This window comes from Nelumbo nucifera, chromosome 5 (assembly GCF_055504915.1).
Source record: "Nelumbo nucifera cultivar China Antique chromosome 5, China Antique-T2T, whole genome shotgun sequence".
In the NCBI taxonomy this organism is placed as follows: domain Eukaryota; kingdom Viridiplantae; phylum Streptophyta; class Magnoliopsida; order Proteales; family Nelumbonaceae; genus Nelumbo; species Nelumbo nucifera.
This window is the reverse complement of record NC_142653.1, coordinates 57,350,716-57,366,956: the sequence shown is the minus strand read 5'-3', so window position 1 is coordinate 57,366,956 and position 16,241 is coordinate 57,350,716. Positions and strand designations below refer to the sequence as shown.

The 16,241-nt window shown below is 38.1% G+C and overlaps 1 protein-coding gene and 1 pseudogene across 2 annotated transcripts in view; one reads left to right on the top strand and one right to left on the bottom strand.

The window, feature by feature from the left end:
• Window positions 1-13,348: 13,348 nt before the first annotated feature.
• On the bottom strand, window positions 13,349-14,515 carry LOC104596928 (uncharacterized; annotated as a pseudogene). The gene is made up of 3 exons (XR_016076315.1): window positions 14,183-14,515; window positions 13,918-14,103; window positions 13,349-13,795 (listed from the first exon to the last, which is right to left on the bottom strand). The product of XR_016076315.1 is annotated as an uncharacterized LOC104596928 (transcript).
• Window positions 13,789-16,241, top strand: part of LOC104596827 (TMV resistance protein N-like) — a 34,300-nt gene continuing 31,847 nt past the window's right edge. Inside the window, exons 1-4 of the mRNA XM_010258140.3 lie at window positions 13,789-14,830; window positions 14,934-15,038; window positions 15,238-15,331; window positions 15,461-16,092. Of these exons, the coding sequence (XP_010256442.1) occupies window positions 15,548-16,092 (545 nt within the window). The 5' untranslated portion in view covers window positions 13,789-14,830; window positions 14,934-15,038; window positions 15,238-15,331; window positions 15,461-15,547. The remainder of the gene's footprint in view (window positions 14,831-14,933; window positions 15,039-15,237; window positions 15,332-15,460; window positions 16,093-16,241) is intronic.

Sequence of the window (16,241 nt, the reverse complement as noted above, 5' to 3'; positions counted from 1 at the left end):
TTAACTTATTATTTATTTATTTAGACATAATTTACTAACAAATTATTATTAGTCCAATATTTATGGCTATCATTGGTAGGGCTATCAATGAGTCAGGTGTAGTTTGGGTCCACGTAGAACTGGAATGACCCAACAAGAATTATCATGGACCTAGAACTGAACCAGATCCGATAGGGTCTATAATTTTAGACCTAGAACTGAATTGATTGGTTCTCGAAACAATCAGGTCTGACCTGATGGACCCAATTATAATAAACCTATTGAAAATATTATATATAATATTATACATTTAATATATCAGTTCAAGATTGGGTGGAACTAGTTATGACTCGATAAGAATCAAGACAATATATCAAGAACTAGAACTAACCCATTGGCTCTAGTTCCTAGAACCAAAATTAATTCAACTAATTTGCCCACTAGGTCCATTGGGTCGAACCCAAACCATTGACAACTCTAATCATCGGGTCAAGTTTAGTTTGGAATAACTTGTGCGAGTTATGTCCCAATAAACTTTTATTTATTCATTTATTTATTTTATTAAATTAAATAAATTATTATTTATTTAATTTACTAAATTATTTATGTATTTAGAAATAATACTATTTAAGGTCATGCCACTAGATAAAACAAAAACAATGAAAGTCATCTTTCCCCTTACTTTTTTTCCTCTGAATTCTCTCTCTATTCCCCTCAGCCTAATATTTAGGATTGTTAATGGGTCAGGCTTGGTTTGGGATAGCTTGTACCAATCCTGTCCCAATAAACTTTATTTATTTTCTTAAATCAAATAAATTATTATTTATAAAAATTTATTTATTTAATTACTAAATTATTTGTTTATTTAGAAATAATTTATTTACAAATTATTCTTAGCCTAATGTTTAGGGCTATCAATGGATTAGGTCTGGTTCAAGATAGCATGTATGAGTCCTATCCTAATAAACTTTTATTTATTAATTTATTTATTTTATTATATTAAATAAATCATTATCTATAAGATTTTATTTATTTAACTTACTAAATTATTTATTTGTTTAGAAATAATTTACTAACAAATTATTACTCTATCCCCATCCTGGCTAGTGGGGACAAGGTTATCCCCATCCTTGTCCCCATGAGGATCCCCACTCTCATGCTTTTTCTATGCTGTCAATCATTTTGGATTTCATTTTTTATTTCATAAAAATAAAAATAAAATAGTTAAAATTTATAAAATATTAAATTAAAATAATTAAAATTTATAATCTCTTAATAAAAAATATCCAAATATATTCAAACATATTCAACCATATTTTTGATAATATTAATATACATACATATGTAGATGCATGCATACATATATACATACAAAAAGTAGGGATCTCCAAGGGGTGAGGATCAGGGGCCCCAAGGAAAGTTGCCTTCCCAAATAATCTTTGCTATATTGTTAATTTCCTAGAGAAACAACATTTCTATTTTCTCCTTGTATATATTGTATTATGGTTACAAAAAAATTCTAATTTTTCATAGTTTTATTTTCTTCTTGATTCTATTTTAAGAAATTATTTTTCATATTACATCATTTTTAATATTATATATATTTTTACATTAGATACATGTGCGCAGCACGTGCTCTTCTGCTAGTTTATAGTAAAAATTAACTTTATTAAGAAATATTGAAGTTTTCACTAGTTCATGTTTGTTAAACATTATAACATAATGATAGGTACTTGTTTGTGAGACCTTGGATCTCTTACCCACAAACTCTTCTCACACCCCTACCCATAAGACATTACAATTGTACATTAGGAATATCTCCCTTATCATTCGTGGGAGATCTTTCTAATAGACGGTGGTAGTGTCTAGTAGGTAGGGATGATGAAAGAGTTTATGGGTAGGATATTTAGAGTTATGTTGCTAAGGTTGTTCATCAAATGATTTCAAATCGATATGATATGTCCAATACGGGGTTTATGGTATTTGTATTGGTTAATGATGACATGGGATACACCATAAATAGACCGCTATGGATGCTTATCAGCCTATATCGAGATTTAAAATTTTGAGAGTAACGAACAATGAGAGTAGTTTATTTGAAATTATTTTCAATGAAGGGCAAAATGGGTATTTTTGGATCTGAAATTCGATGGGTGGTTTATCGAGATATTTGGAGTCTAATGGGTATGTTTGATATCTTTATAGGTGTTGAAATCGTAGGAATTTGGGTAGCGGGTATCTTGGATAATGAGGGGGTTCAAAATGGAATCTTGGCTTGATGAATGGTTAAATGAGGGGATTTTATGTTGGACTTTAGTGAAATTACATGTATTTGAATTACAAGGCTGTTGGAAGGATTTGATCGTGTCAAGGTCATATGGATCGCAAGTTTTTGGCTCGAGAAGTGTCATAGGGTCGGATGCATTACATGGAATCTCTGATGGATGAGCGGTGAAATCAAGGAATTTAGGGTGGAAATTTGGTGTGATTGGATGCTAAAAGGTTTTGTTTCATGTGATGGAGTATGATCGTATGCTGGGTGTGGTGATGTGGTGCAATCATGGCCATCAAAAAGGAATCTTATATATTTAACGGTGGATTTGAGGGTATTTAAGTTGAAATTTGGTTTCCTAGGATTTTATCATATTCTAAATATGTTGGTAAGGTTCAATTGGGCATTTGGAATGTGAGAAGCGGGTTAGAGAGAGGCCCGAGAAAAAGCCGGGTGCTGACACCACAACGTTAAGGTGAAGAAGCATTGCTTTCAAGCTAGGGACCCTATGTTAAGAAAAGTCATGGTACCCGAGACGGGCTCCAATAAGCTTGGCCCAAACTGGAAAGGTCCCTTTAAGGTAACTAAGGTGATCTAGCCAAGGACTTATGAGCTTGAAACCCTTAAGGAGAGGTAGGTCCATCGGACATGGAATGTCGGCAACCTAAGGAAATACTACATTTGAAATGGTTCCGAGCTCCTAAGGCTCACAACTTTTCTAAGTGTTTGTAGCTAGCAACTCGACTTATCGAGCTGCCTTACGCGACCAGCCACTCATGCTATTAGGTCTGACCGACCCGCTTTAAGCACTTCGGTTCATTAGAAGTGAATGCCGACACACTCCAAGCGTCTTGGTTCATAAATTCAAAAGCCGACTTTATGTAGGCATGTCATTTCCCCTGATCATCAACCCACAAAATCAAAAGTGAATGACGACCCATTCCAAGAAAAGAGGAAATTTTCATTCATCATTTCAGGGAATGTCGTCACCCTAGTCTCCATCTCCTTGACGTCAACAACTTTCTAATTTCCGCCACCTTCTCCTTCTTCCTCCTTGGAATCAAGCTCTTAGTTGACCCGATCCATCTTCTCGGTAGTGCAAGTCAAGCTCCTCAAGTTCTCCAAGTCAAACTCTAGGCTCAGAGATGCTATAAGCATATGGAACAACTTGAAGCCTTGGCAGAAGGAAGCAATGCTGAAGTCCTCCTTCTCCTTATGAAATTGTCGATAGGCACGATAATCAATGACGCCTTCGGCCTTTGCGGAACAGATCTCCTTGGAGAACTTTGACCTTTGCTCTACGAGCTTGGTTTCCATCTACTCCAGCTCGGTGGCCTTCTTATCAACCTTCTTCGCCAGCTCAGCCACCTTCGCTTTCTCCTCCACCATGTCATTATTTAGCTCCAGAATGAGTTTGGAACCCTACTCTAAGATGACCTCATGAGTTTTCCAGGTCCTTCTTGAAACCTTCTCACTACTGGCAACTCGACTTGGCCAACCCATTAATGCATGTGCCAATGAGTTTGCTTACAAAGAAAATCCCACGAGGATTAGAAGAAGGCGAAAGTCATGCGATGAACATTAGGGTATTAAGAGTACTTACCGCCATGAAGTGGCAAAGTATCTTGTCACTGACCTAAGCAAGCCTCCACATAGCCTATGCTTCCACCTCTTCTGGGATGATGTTGGCCTTACTCATTTCCAACACTATCACTGGGTCCAAGTTCAAGCACTTCACTCTAGAGCTGGCCTCAGAAGTGTTGATCTCCTCGGCTTTGGGAGGTGGGTAACTCTCCTTGGGAGCTCAGACCTAAGGAGCCTTGCTAGGACCCCTTGTTGCTCATCCTCAATGAGGTTAATGACCTCAATAGAAACTTGTCCGACCTACTTGTCGGTCGCAACTTGAGGAGCCTCACTGGGGGCTACCTTCCTCTTCTTCCTTTTCATGGCCTAGAAGAGCCCCGAAGTTGATACTGCCAACATGTCTTCTACACGAGTGAATTGAAGTGAGCCAAACTACCAAAATGAAAAATTAATAGAAAAAGTACCTAAGTTTGGCATGATGACCTACCCGAAGGACTCAACCTGACTTGGATAAGCTTTTCTTTAGATAGAAACGCACCGACATTCGACCTCCTACTAACTAGGACCTGTACCCTCAACCGCACACACTCACTCAAAGTCTCCTCACCAACGTTCCTAAGGCCCGTCCTCCACTTCGAGGTGAAGGCCACCCGCCAGCAGCTTCTAGGAAGAAGTATTTCCTCTTCCAGGCTGGCACCTTGGAAGGAAAGCCGCCTAACAGCTTACAGCCAGAGTAGTAGGACAAGTAAAAACTATATTTTTTGTGGGTTTACTATTTAACTGGTAGAGGCCGAAAAAGTTCTAGATGGTTAAGGGGAAGTTAACCTCATTAAAAAATGAGATGGTACCAATCAGGGTCTTGATGGAGTTTGGGTGAAGCTGAGTCAATGAGATATCCTAATAGCTTAAGACCTTGGGAGTGAAGGATGAATATGAGTCTGGCCTTTAAAGCCTCCTCAAATACATAGACCTCCTCCTTTTCATGTTCCTATGGGTACTGACCAAGAGGAAGTAGCCAAATTGGTTGGGTATCCTATTCGGGGCTATGAGCTTGAGGACATCCTAGACTGTTAAATCCGTTGGACCGAACTCTGACCTGGTTTTGGGTGGATATCGAGAGGTTGAGGCCCCTTTATGGAAACCTCATCATTCTTGAACTTAGGACCCCTCCTTGGCATGGATGACATGATCCTCCTCCCCCTTGAACTCACTACCAAACATAATTCAAAAGACAGAAAGAAAATAAAAAGGAAAGGAATGAAGACTCACCAAGAAGAGGCTACTAACCGACCACCTCGACCTCATGGTTCTCTATATTCACTTAGACTCCAAGACAAGTGCAAATGGGACCTCTCAAGGGCCCCTATTTATAAACAAGGAACCCAACTTAAGAAAGCCTGAGATCGATCTGATCCAATGACTCAAAGGGGCATGACAATTCGTATTCCGAGGAGAAATGAGTTTAGCACATTTTTTATGTCTATGGAACCTAATCTTTGTGTGGCATCCATGTGTGCCCGAGACATGACTTGTTAGATGGCCCAAACTAGGAAATTTGGTTTAATCTTGAACCGCAACCCGATGTCAAGAATTAGGCCGTAATCACGCTGAAATGGGCTACTCCCTTTGCCGTGCTTGGCACATCGGTCTTGGGAGTGGGTGAAATTGATGAGGGGTGATTTGGACAACCAATCACGATGGGACACCTTGCTAATCCAAACCATTTATTGACATCTCAGCACCACATGGGGACAAGTCAGCTTAAACCAACTAACCCGACCTGCATCTTGACCTAAGAAAGAACAACTGGTCAACCCTTAGCTAAACGAAGCACATCACCTCAGGAGAACAAGCTGATGACTTCAAGTGCTGGCTTGACATTCCCAACCTAGGTAACCAATGACTTGAGTATCCAATCGACCTCTGGGGTACCGACTTACATGGAGATTTGTCCTTATCTGGTTAGCATACCTATCGGTTCCAAAACCAACAGTGACATGTTGCCCACTTGGAAAGGATGACCCCGGTCCTCACACGCTTTGGGGAAACTAGATGACGATTGTCGCCAACAATGGTGCAATGCTGAATATCTTGGACATGGCTCTTGGACCTCGAAACCTATATAAAGATTCCTCTATTCCTTCACAAGGTGCTCACGATTAAGTGCAAACAGAGATTACTTTCTTGCTATCAGATTCTCTACCTTCTTGTAATCAGCTCAACTAACTTAAGCATCAAAGTACCCAGCCTAGGTCCAAACACCCGTGTACTTTGACTTCATTTATCTTTCAAATTGGTTTGCCAACCTCAACATCACTTTGTTTGAGCTGTCATCCAACAAGAACATGGGCGATTTGAGCACCACCGATATGTACCTTAGAAATGTTAACAAATTTGATATACTTTAAGTTAAGATAATATTTTTATAAATTATTAATCAATATTTTAATTTGCACTTGAAAATTTAATATTTAGTTAATTTTTGTTAACGTTAAAAAATTAAAATAGTAAAATAAAAATAATTGATATAATAATTAACATATAATAGGTACATATGTTTAGTTCTTGGACTATTGATTGATGCATTGTAAATAAATTTTTTTGATGTCTATGCATCTCGGTATATTAATTGTAATATATTTCTTCATATATATCATTAAAATTTACATTTTCTATGTATTTATATACTATTTGTGGTTATCTTGATCTTAAACTTAGTGTTATTAATGTATTTATGAATTTTATATGTATTTATCTAGCATATCCATGTGTTTCCATATATTTTCGTATGTATCCATGCATTTCCAAAGAGTATCCATATCCAAATTGTTTGATGCAATACCCGATATCAATACTTTAATCCTTGGGTTTTGGTTTAGTTTTTATGCTAGGTGTTTTGGTTTGGCTATTTGTAAATCAACCAAAAAAGACCCAACTCGACCATAGATACATATTAATATTTTATATTTGAAATTTATATTTTTAATATTGGAAAGTGGGAAATCTTTCATATATCCTAGTTTAAAATATTTCATATTTATAAATTTTATTTTATTTTTTAACTTAGGTTTTTTAAAAATACCATTGCAATTCTTTAAATTTAAATTTAATTTTTAAATTTGAATCTTTTGAACCATACAATAAAACTGAAAACCAACCCAAACCAATACAATTTGAGTTGCCCGATTTCACCATTGGTTAGTTGGTTTCAGGTGACCAACTTCCCAACCTAACTAGGTCAGTTATTGGCCAAACAGCTTGGAGCCAAACCTAACCAACCCATGAACACCCCTAGTTGTTGCCATCTAGAAAGAATGGGGATAATTATTGGATGTGTGATTGTCACATGAAAAGCAATTACGAATCCATCAAATTTTACTATTAGGGAGTTTTGTATCAAAAACTAGTGAAAATGAGCAACTTCCATCTTCAAATAAGAATTCCAATGAGAAAGCTATCTAATAGGTAATAGGATCCTGTTCAACATGCAGTGGGAGACTGAAAGCTTAGTTAGGTTCAATAGTTAATCAAGTATATACTCTTTGATTAAACAAATTGTTGAAGAAGATAACTTACAACTATAAAATAAATAGATAGATATAATAGCAGGAGTTGTAGGGGTTAGCAATCAATAGTTAAGCACAATAGTAATAAGATTGCTAACAGATAGATAGCAATTGATAAATAAAATGAATAATATAGAACTGCAACTTGTTATTAGGTCAGTGGAACTATAATTAATAAGATAATAATACCAATGAAAATGAACAATTATAGAAAAGTAAGGAGTAGTTGAATATAAATAATCACAAAGTAAATGTTAATTGCATCTAGTGGTGTGTGCCTTGGTAGTTAGAGAGAGAGGATCAACCATAGCAAAGAATAGGATCTGCTATATAGAGATAGATAAGATATGAACTAGCTACCAAACTCACAAAACTAACTGCTGAAATGTAAACATTGCTGGAAATGTAAATGAACAATAAATGTAAATGTTAGAGTAGTAGAAGTGAGGTAGTTAGTAAGTTAGTTTAGTTGATAATGTTAGTAGAGTTAGTAGCTCTTATAGCTGTACTGATAAAACTTGCATCTTGCAGATAAATAATAAGAAACAAAATGAAGAAAAGAATATGCAAGTTAATGCATATTCGAGCTAGAAACTTAAGCTTATATATCATGCTCGAGCTAAGCTCGAAGCTCGATTTAAACTGAGCCGAGCTGAGCTTTTTACGAGCTTAGCTTGAATAGCTCATGAGAAGCTCGACTCGTGGCCACCCCTAATGCCAAGTATTCAAGTTAATGCAGTTATATAAGTTAACAAGAAAAACAAACTACAAAACTTGAAAGAAAAAGAAACAAAATAGAGGTACATATAGATTTTTATAGAGGCTTGACCAACCCTACCCATATCCTCTACCTTAGACCACCACTGAGGATTTCTGCTAACTGATTGGACTTCATGGCACCAGTTAAGTCTTTACAACTAGTAAGACTTTATAGGTGCCTATAGTACATGTACCGGTTAACTTTACACTAGATGCCAACAAGGCTTAAACTAGAAGGACTTATGGGTGTAAAGGGATAAACTTATATAATACTGAAATATCACTATAGAATAACAACAATAGTAGGACTGCAAGTTCCATGGTCATTTGATTAGTAATATTTGTCTAAGGAGGACTGTGGACTCTCCCTGTAGAGGCTAGTTGCAGATACTCTTCACACTTAAACCTAAATCACAAATACTTTTTGTGGGATGTAATACAAAGCAAATAAAGTGAATTGCAATCTAGAGAGCAAATAACTAAAAAGAAACTATTTATACGAACATATCTTGTCTCACTTGAGATGACACGTAATAAGAACCTACGGGCATGGGAATCAAAGCAAATGTATTCCCTACACAATAGCTTGACATGTGTCCTCATCAGAGCAACCTAGAGACTAGAGCCCTTAACCACCCAAAGAATACTCTGTAATTCTTGATCCTTGCTGCCCATGCATGAAGAGAGCCCTTAACCAAATAGGGAATATTCTAGAATTCATGCCTATGTACAAAGAGAGCCCTCCCTTCGTCTATAAATAGAAGGGTTCATGATGTATGTGAAAAGGGATTATTTGCCATTTAGATCATACCCTAGACATTCAATATTTCTTGTTCTCTCAACTCTAATTGTTCTATTAATCTGAGTAATTGAGCATTCTCACACTAGCATCATTCTGTTCTTTCTTTATGAAAAGTTCCGTTCATTATTCTTCCCAATATCCTACACTCTACCTCTAGAATTTGGACCATCTTTACATTGCCATACCTATACTGGGTGCCTGCAATATCTTGTAGTTGGACTTAACACAAGTGTCAACAATACTTTAAATAGTATTCAGCAATCTAAACACCTGCCTACTCAAATACCCTTCACTATTACAATACAAGAGTAGGTTTACATACAAGAATAGCCTCTTACTATGTAGCTATAAACAATTACAACTCAAATTGAACAATTGCTAAAGTATTTACAGATGCTTAAAGGAGGAGGGTCCCAACAGATGGGTGAGAAACGAGCTCAAAGCTTAACAAAGCTCACATCTAATATTGATGAAGCTCAAGGTTCTCTTCCAAGAAGGCTTTAGCTCTAGCTTGCTTTCTCTAAAAAACATCTACATAGAATATGTACAAGAAATGCATAAGTTATTTTTCATAAGCTTGATTTAAAATTTGCTCTTGCTCTCTTATATTTTGAATCAAGCTAAAGCTTTCTAATTATAGAGGTTTTAAGAGTAAGTGACTATTTTCTAACCATTTGAAAGATTTTACTCTTTTATGAAATGATTCAAATTTCTTTCAACTTGTGAGAAGTCTTTTCAAATTTAGTAGCAATCGTTGGAGCCTTGAAACAATTAAGTTTCTTCATGGTAAATGATTGCACTATTCTGATAGTTGATTGCAACATGAAGGGAAGAATCTTTTTCTCCCTCAGTCGATTGGTTCGATTGGTTTCTCTTTATCAATCGACTAGTAAGGTTGTGAACTTAGTCAACCTAAGTAGTCAACACATGTTTATTGAGTAGTGGAAACATCATTTTAGACTCTACATTTTGCATACATTGGCTATAAAAATTAGTCGACACATGAATCTAGATAGTCGATTATTTTTGATAGTCAGGTCTAATTTGCCTGATAGATAACCCAAACACTTAGAAACTATGGCACATTTTGCCTAGAGGTTTGGAAACATTTCCATTGGCTTTCATTACGTATTTTCTTGACTTTTATGATATGATTAAGCTCAAGAAAGCCATGTTTAGTCTTATTAGGCATCTATCAGGTGCATCATACAACTGATTTAGATCAAGATTCTGAAAAGATAAAAATAAATAAATATAAATTGATGTAGACTTGTTGACTCCTTATTGAGTTGTAGTAGCATATCAAACCTCAACAACTCCAAAGCCTTTAAGTTCATGAACAGCCTTGATGCTTGATTGTCTTGGATTATGATTTTTAAGGATGACTTAAATTCAGTCTTATTGAATTCTAGTAGGCTAGTAGCAAATTGAACTTCAATAGGATTATGGTTTCTAAGGATGACGAAGTTCAGCCTTATTGAGCATTTATAAGGTGTATCATACAACCGATTTACATCAAGATTCTAAAATTGTACATAAAAACAAATAAATACAACTTAATGTAGACTTTTTGACTCCTTGTTGAGTTGTAGAAGCCGGTCAAACATCAACAGTTCCAAAGCCTTTAGATTCATGAACAACCCTAAGTCTTGATTTTCTTGGATCTTCTTTATCTAGAGAGGATGATGACAGTGTAGTTTCACATAGAAGCATGTCAAACTTCAATAGCTCCAAAGCCTTTAAATTCATGAACAACCCTAATGCTTGATTTTCTTAGATCTTCTTTATCTAGAGATGATAATGATAGTGTAGTTTTACATTGAAGCACAGACAGCCACTCAACAGAGCTTCCACTTGATTATATGTAGCAATCTAGCTTTTATCCTAATAAAGCACAATAGAACTTATTAAAGATGCTACACACTCAGACACACCATTTATTCAAATGTTTACTTTTTGCTTCACTCACCTCTTGCTCGTTAAATAGATTTGTGGTTGTTACAGTTGTAGAGATTATGTTATTGGCCTAATGCGTTGTAATAGTATTAAGGCTTTTGACATATTGATCAGCCAAGTAATGGTGGCAAAAAATAATGGGATTCATGTGGAGACAATAAGGAAATTATTGATCTCATTTACATCTCCTTTGGAAGAGAAAGACACATTGTGGTGCAAATAGAGGTAGTGGCATTGGAGGAGAAGGCACCAAAATAAATGGATTTGTGTGGTAGTGAAGAGTTTAGGTCTATGGTTTGCAAAACCTTGCTAACATGCTATTAATTGGGAACTAAAGCTCATTGTCAAAACAAGTAGGAATAGCAATGGAGTGGGGTGGGGATGGGTTTTATATGCCTCGTCCTTGACTTTAAACTCAAATACCCCACCCTGTCCTCGCCCTTGAACCCCACTGGGGCTAAAATCCTAACCCCATCTCCATCCTTGTGGGGAATGGAGATCCTCGAATTTGCCCTGCCCTGTCCCTGGTCCCTAGGGTTTTGGGTTTCCCTGTAACCTGCCCTGAATCCTGATTAATGGTAAAAAAATCTGCATTGACTGGGGTGGGAGCAAGGATGGGTCAAATTTCCATATCTAAGAACAAGGTTTGAAGTATTGATATAGTTTGATACATCAGACATGGCATATTGGACTATAAGGCTGTGCTTGATTTGAAGCAAAAGGTAAAAAAGGAAGGGAAAAGTAGGAACACCTATACAAACGTTATATGTGCTTCCCTACCTTTTCCTTCAAACCAAACAACATCACATGCATTTATTTATTTATTTAGCTTTTAGGTTTAGGGGATCTGTATAAGTCCTAACTACCCCTTGAAAGAGGGTAAGAAGTCTTACCCTGAAACTCCTTGTATTTCATGTATTGGTGGCTCATTGATATGATACGTATGAGCTGAAACATGTGAATGCGTTTTAAAATTATGATCCATCAGAAATGTCTCCCATTATTCCATGAATGACAACATAAAAGTATGGGTAATTGCCCCTCACAACGTCTCATAGCACATCCCCACTGTGTATTGGGAACATCTCCCGATATAATGATGATATCATCATTTCTGGTATTATCATTGGGAGATATTCCTAATATACACAGGGATGTGTTGTGAGACGTTGTGGGGGGCTGATTTGATCTCAGGTAATGGAGGGAACCAAGATTTTTGGTTACATAGCCCATTGCAGGAAGTTCAAATCAGCCCCTACTAAATTGCCCCCACGTCTCACAACACATCCCCGCTGTGTATTGTTAATATCTCCTGATGATGACATCATCATTTCTGGTATCATCATCGGGAGATGTTCCCAATACATGACGGGGATGCGTTGTGGGGTCCTGATTTGATCTCCATCAGAAATGTCTCCCATGATTCCATGAATGACAAGATAAAAGTATGGGTAATGGGAGTTCAAATCAGCCTCCCACAAGGTTGCCCCCCACAACGTCTCATAGCACATCCCCAGTGTATTGGGAACATCTCCCAATAAAATGATGATATCATCATTTCTGGTATTATCATTGGAAAATATTCCCAATATACGGCAGGGATGTGCTGTGGGACATTGTGGGGGGCTGATTTGATCTCAGGTAATGGAAGGAACCAAGATTTTTGGTTACATAGCCCATTGCAGGAAGTTCAAATCAGCCCCTACCAAATTGCCCCCACAACGTCTCACAACACATCCCCGCTGTGCATTGTCAATATCTCCAGATGATGACATCATCATTTCTGGTATCATCATCTGGAGATGTTTCCAATACACGGCAGGGATGCGTTGTGAGGCCCTGATTTGATCTCCATTGCAGGTGTGGATTGGAATCTGTACGAGGTTTTGTGGGAACAAAATCCAAATTGTACATTTCATTTGATTGTGACGGGATCTGTTTCTCACAAATGGGCGCCTCACAGGCACATCCATCATACATTGAGAACATCTTTCATGAATAATAACTAATAAATACGGCAGATATTCCCAATGCACGATAGGATATGCGTGTGAACTGCCTGTGAGGCGCCCGGTGTAAAGAGTAGATTCAGTCTCCATTTGTTTTGATGGAAAAGTATCAGAAAGGTAAATTATTCTTATGAGAGATGTGTGACTGCAATTATCGGATACGATTATTCCTATCACTTTTTTATGTTTTATAAGAGTTCACATCTGCATCCCACAATGCCACACATCACATCCTCACCTTGTGAGATGAGAGATGTTCCAAAAGAAGGTGGGCATGTACTATAGGACATTGTGGGGCGCAGATGGGCACTCGTTTTATAGCGGAATAAACAAGTAAAAAAGTTGGGATGTGGTGTTGCCTAAAAGCAGCGTGTCGACCGAAAGTTGAGGGAAGAAAATAGGGGTTATAATAGATAAGGTCAATTTTAGGGCCTTAATATCAATAAAAGCGGCATTTTTAAAAAATTTCAAAAAAAAGTTAACTTTTTTAAAATAATATCAATTAAGATAGAATTACTTTCATATTTTCCCTCTTCAATCTATTCACCATTGCTGCCGCCCGCCGCTGTTCGCCGCGGCGTCCGACCATGAATCTGATTTTACTTAGCATGAATTCTTCAGAGAAATGGGGACGTTGAGTTTCTTAGGATCATGAACCATGGAGCACTCAATCGTCTTTTGGTTTGACCAGTTTTCCCAGGACGTATGCCCTCGATCGAACCATGAAACTCAGTTTCAGAGGCACCGGCACCGTTAAGGTGCCTGTTGAACTGCTCAAACCCTCCCCACTTCCTAGAAGGATTTTATTCCCCATCATTACTACCGTCATCGTTCTTTGGCTCTTCCTCGACTGATAGAACTTCTTTATCTGCAATGTCATCCCAAGGAGGGAAGGAAATAAAAGGTTAAAACCACCACAGAGAAGGAGTTTGATTGAATCATCTTTATTTTCTCAGAGAAACATAACATGAGATGGGTTTTGTTGCTTACGGTGCCACTGGCCACACTTAGTTGAGACTAGGAGAGATCAACAGATGTTGACGTTACATGTACTCCGAAAAACGTAGCAGTGTTACGAAAAACTAGCTTTACAGTGGAATTGAGGGAGACTATGTCAGTCGCCACTCCGGTAGCATCAGTACCTGATTGAATCATGATTTGCTCAAATGTAATGCTCTGCAAATTAAAAATTCATTTCAGAGAAGAGAAAAGGGAAGGATGGGTTTTTGAGTAACAAACAAAAATTCAATTATACCTTCATGGTGATTGTAGGCTTCTGAGGTTGACTGGCTCCCCACAAGATTAAGGAAAAGAGAGAGAAAAGTAAGATGAAGCCAAGAACGAAAGCGAGGTAATAACAGCGACGAGGTAGACTCCTTTCGGCTGTCTCATCTTCCAGAAGCCCCTCCTCTTCAATCACGGAGCATTCCTTCCATGACTTCTGTCCCTTGCGGTGGGGACCCCCTCGAGATCTATCGTTGGGCGTGATCTTGCGTGAACCAGGCTTGAGGGATCCGGAGAACTGGCTGCTGGAGGACTCACGAGAATGGCGACCGACGGAGGAGTGGGAGTGGGGGGGTGAGCCCATGGGGCTGAGTACCGACGTCGAATGGAAATATGTTGTTGTCTTCTCGCCATCGTGGGAGTCTCGTGATGGGCTCTGCACGTAGTAGACGGGCCTCTGAGGGGATCTCGTCGGAGAAGATGGGGCGAGACTCGTCACCTTTGAATCTGTCTTGCGTGCATTTTCTTTCCAGATCTTCACTTCGTCCAACTCTGAAGCTAGCTAATTAGGACCCCAAAAATTAGAGAGAGAGAGACAGAGAATGCAAGGCTCCAAAGAGGATGATTCCGCCAGAGGCGGCGGCGAACGGCGGCAGGCGGCGGCACCGGTGAATAGATTGTAAGAGGGAAAAGATGAACAGAAATTCTACCTTAATTGATATTATTTTTGAAAAATTATTATTTTTTTATTTTTTTAAAAGTATTATTTTTATTGATATTAGGGCCGTAAAGTTGCCCTTAGAAAATATCAGAATTGACTGAATTGTTTGTGAAGAGAGGGTTGCCTTCTCCGCCACTTCCACTACCACCCATATGCAGCTCAAAAGGTCAGTACATTCAAGCTTCTTCTCGTCATTTATGGTGAAGCTAACACCAGATCTAAAAGTTCTCATGGCATTTTTTAGTTGTTTCTAGTATTTTTGTTTTTAGTATTGTTTTAGCTCCAAGACCAAGCCCAAACTGGTATAACCACCGTGATTGCCTCTGATCGATCGTCATTTATATAATTTTGTGTTTCCTTGTTAGACATGCTTCTACACTCAGAGACCAGAACAATTTATCGATGGATTTCAGTTCTGAGCTAATATTGTGTTTAATGGATTTCAGATTCAACCTACGAGTAAGCATGAATTCCTTTTTTTTTTTCTCTTTCCTTTTCATACTTAATATTTGTTGTTTTATGGAGGAATTTCGGAGGATCTGTTTTTCCGCGGCCATTGATAAACCATGTTATGCTATTCTTCATCAGATATCCTGCCACCTGCGTCGTCCCCACGCCACTCGGCCAACTATATAGACTTGAGTCCTAACCAGCTGCCTTGAGATCGCTACTTCCATGGGGACCGAAGAAGACTCTTCTTCTTCTTCTTCTTCTTCTTCTACTTCCTCTTCATCAGATGAATGGAATTATGATGTCTTCTTGAGTTTCAGAGGTGAGGATACGCGTAAGAACTTCACCGAATATCTCTACACGGCTTTGGTCAAGAAAGGCATTCACACATTCAGAGACGACAAAGAGCTCCAGAGAGGCGAGGAGATCTCCCCAGCGCTGCTGAAAGCAATCGAAGAGTCAAGGATTTGTATCATCATTTTCTCCAAGAACTATGCTTCTTCCAGATGGTGTCTCGATGAACTCTGCAAAATTCTCGAGTGCCGCGGCAAGAAGAGAAAGATTGGCCGGACAATTGTCATGCCCGTTTTCTATGACATCGATCCGTCGGATGTTCGAAAACAGACTGGGAGCTTCGCCGAGGCATTTGCGAGCCACGAAAAGCGTTTTGAGTTCAATACAGAGATGATGGAGAAGGTGAAGAGGTGGAGATCGGCTCTCACTGAAGCGGCCAACTTGTCCGGTTGGGATCTCCGATATCTTGCTAAAGGGTAACCTAATCTTCTCAGCTTTACTGAAATCCTTTCCTTTTTTAATTCTGCAGTCTTAAAGGTGAAAATGGGGGAGTTTATTCCAATAATCACTTATTTTGGACCGGACCACAGTAATAAGTAATTATTTGCATTTGGAAAATAAGACT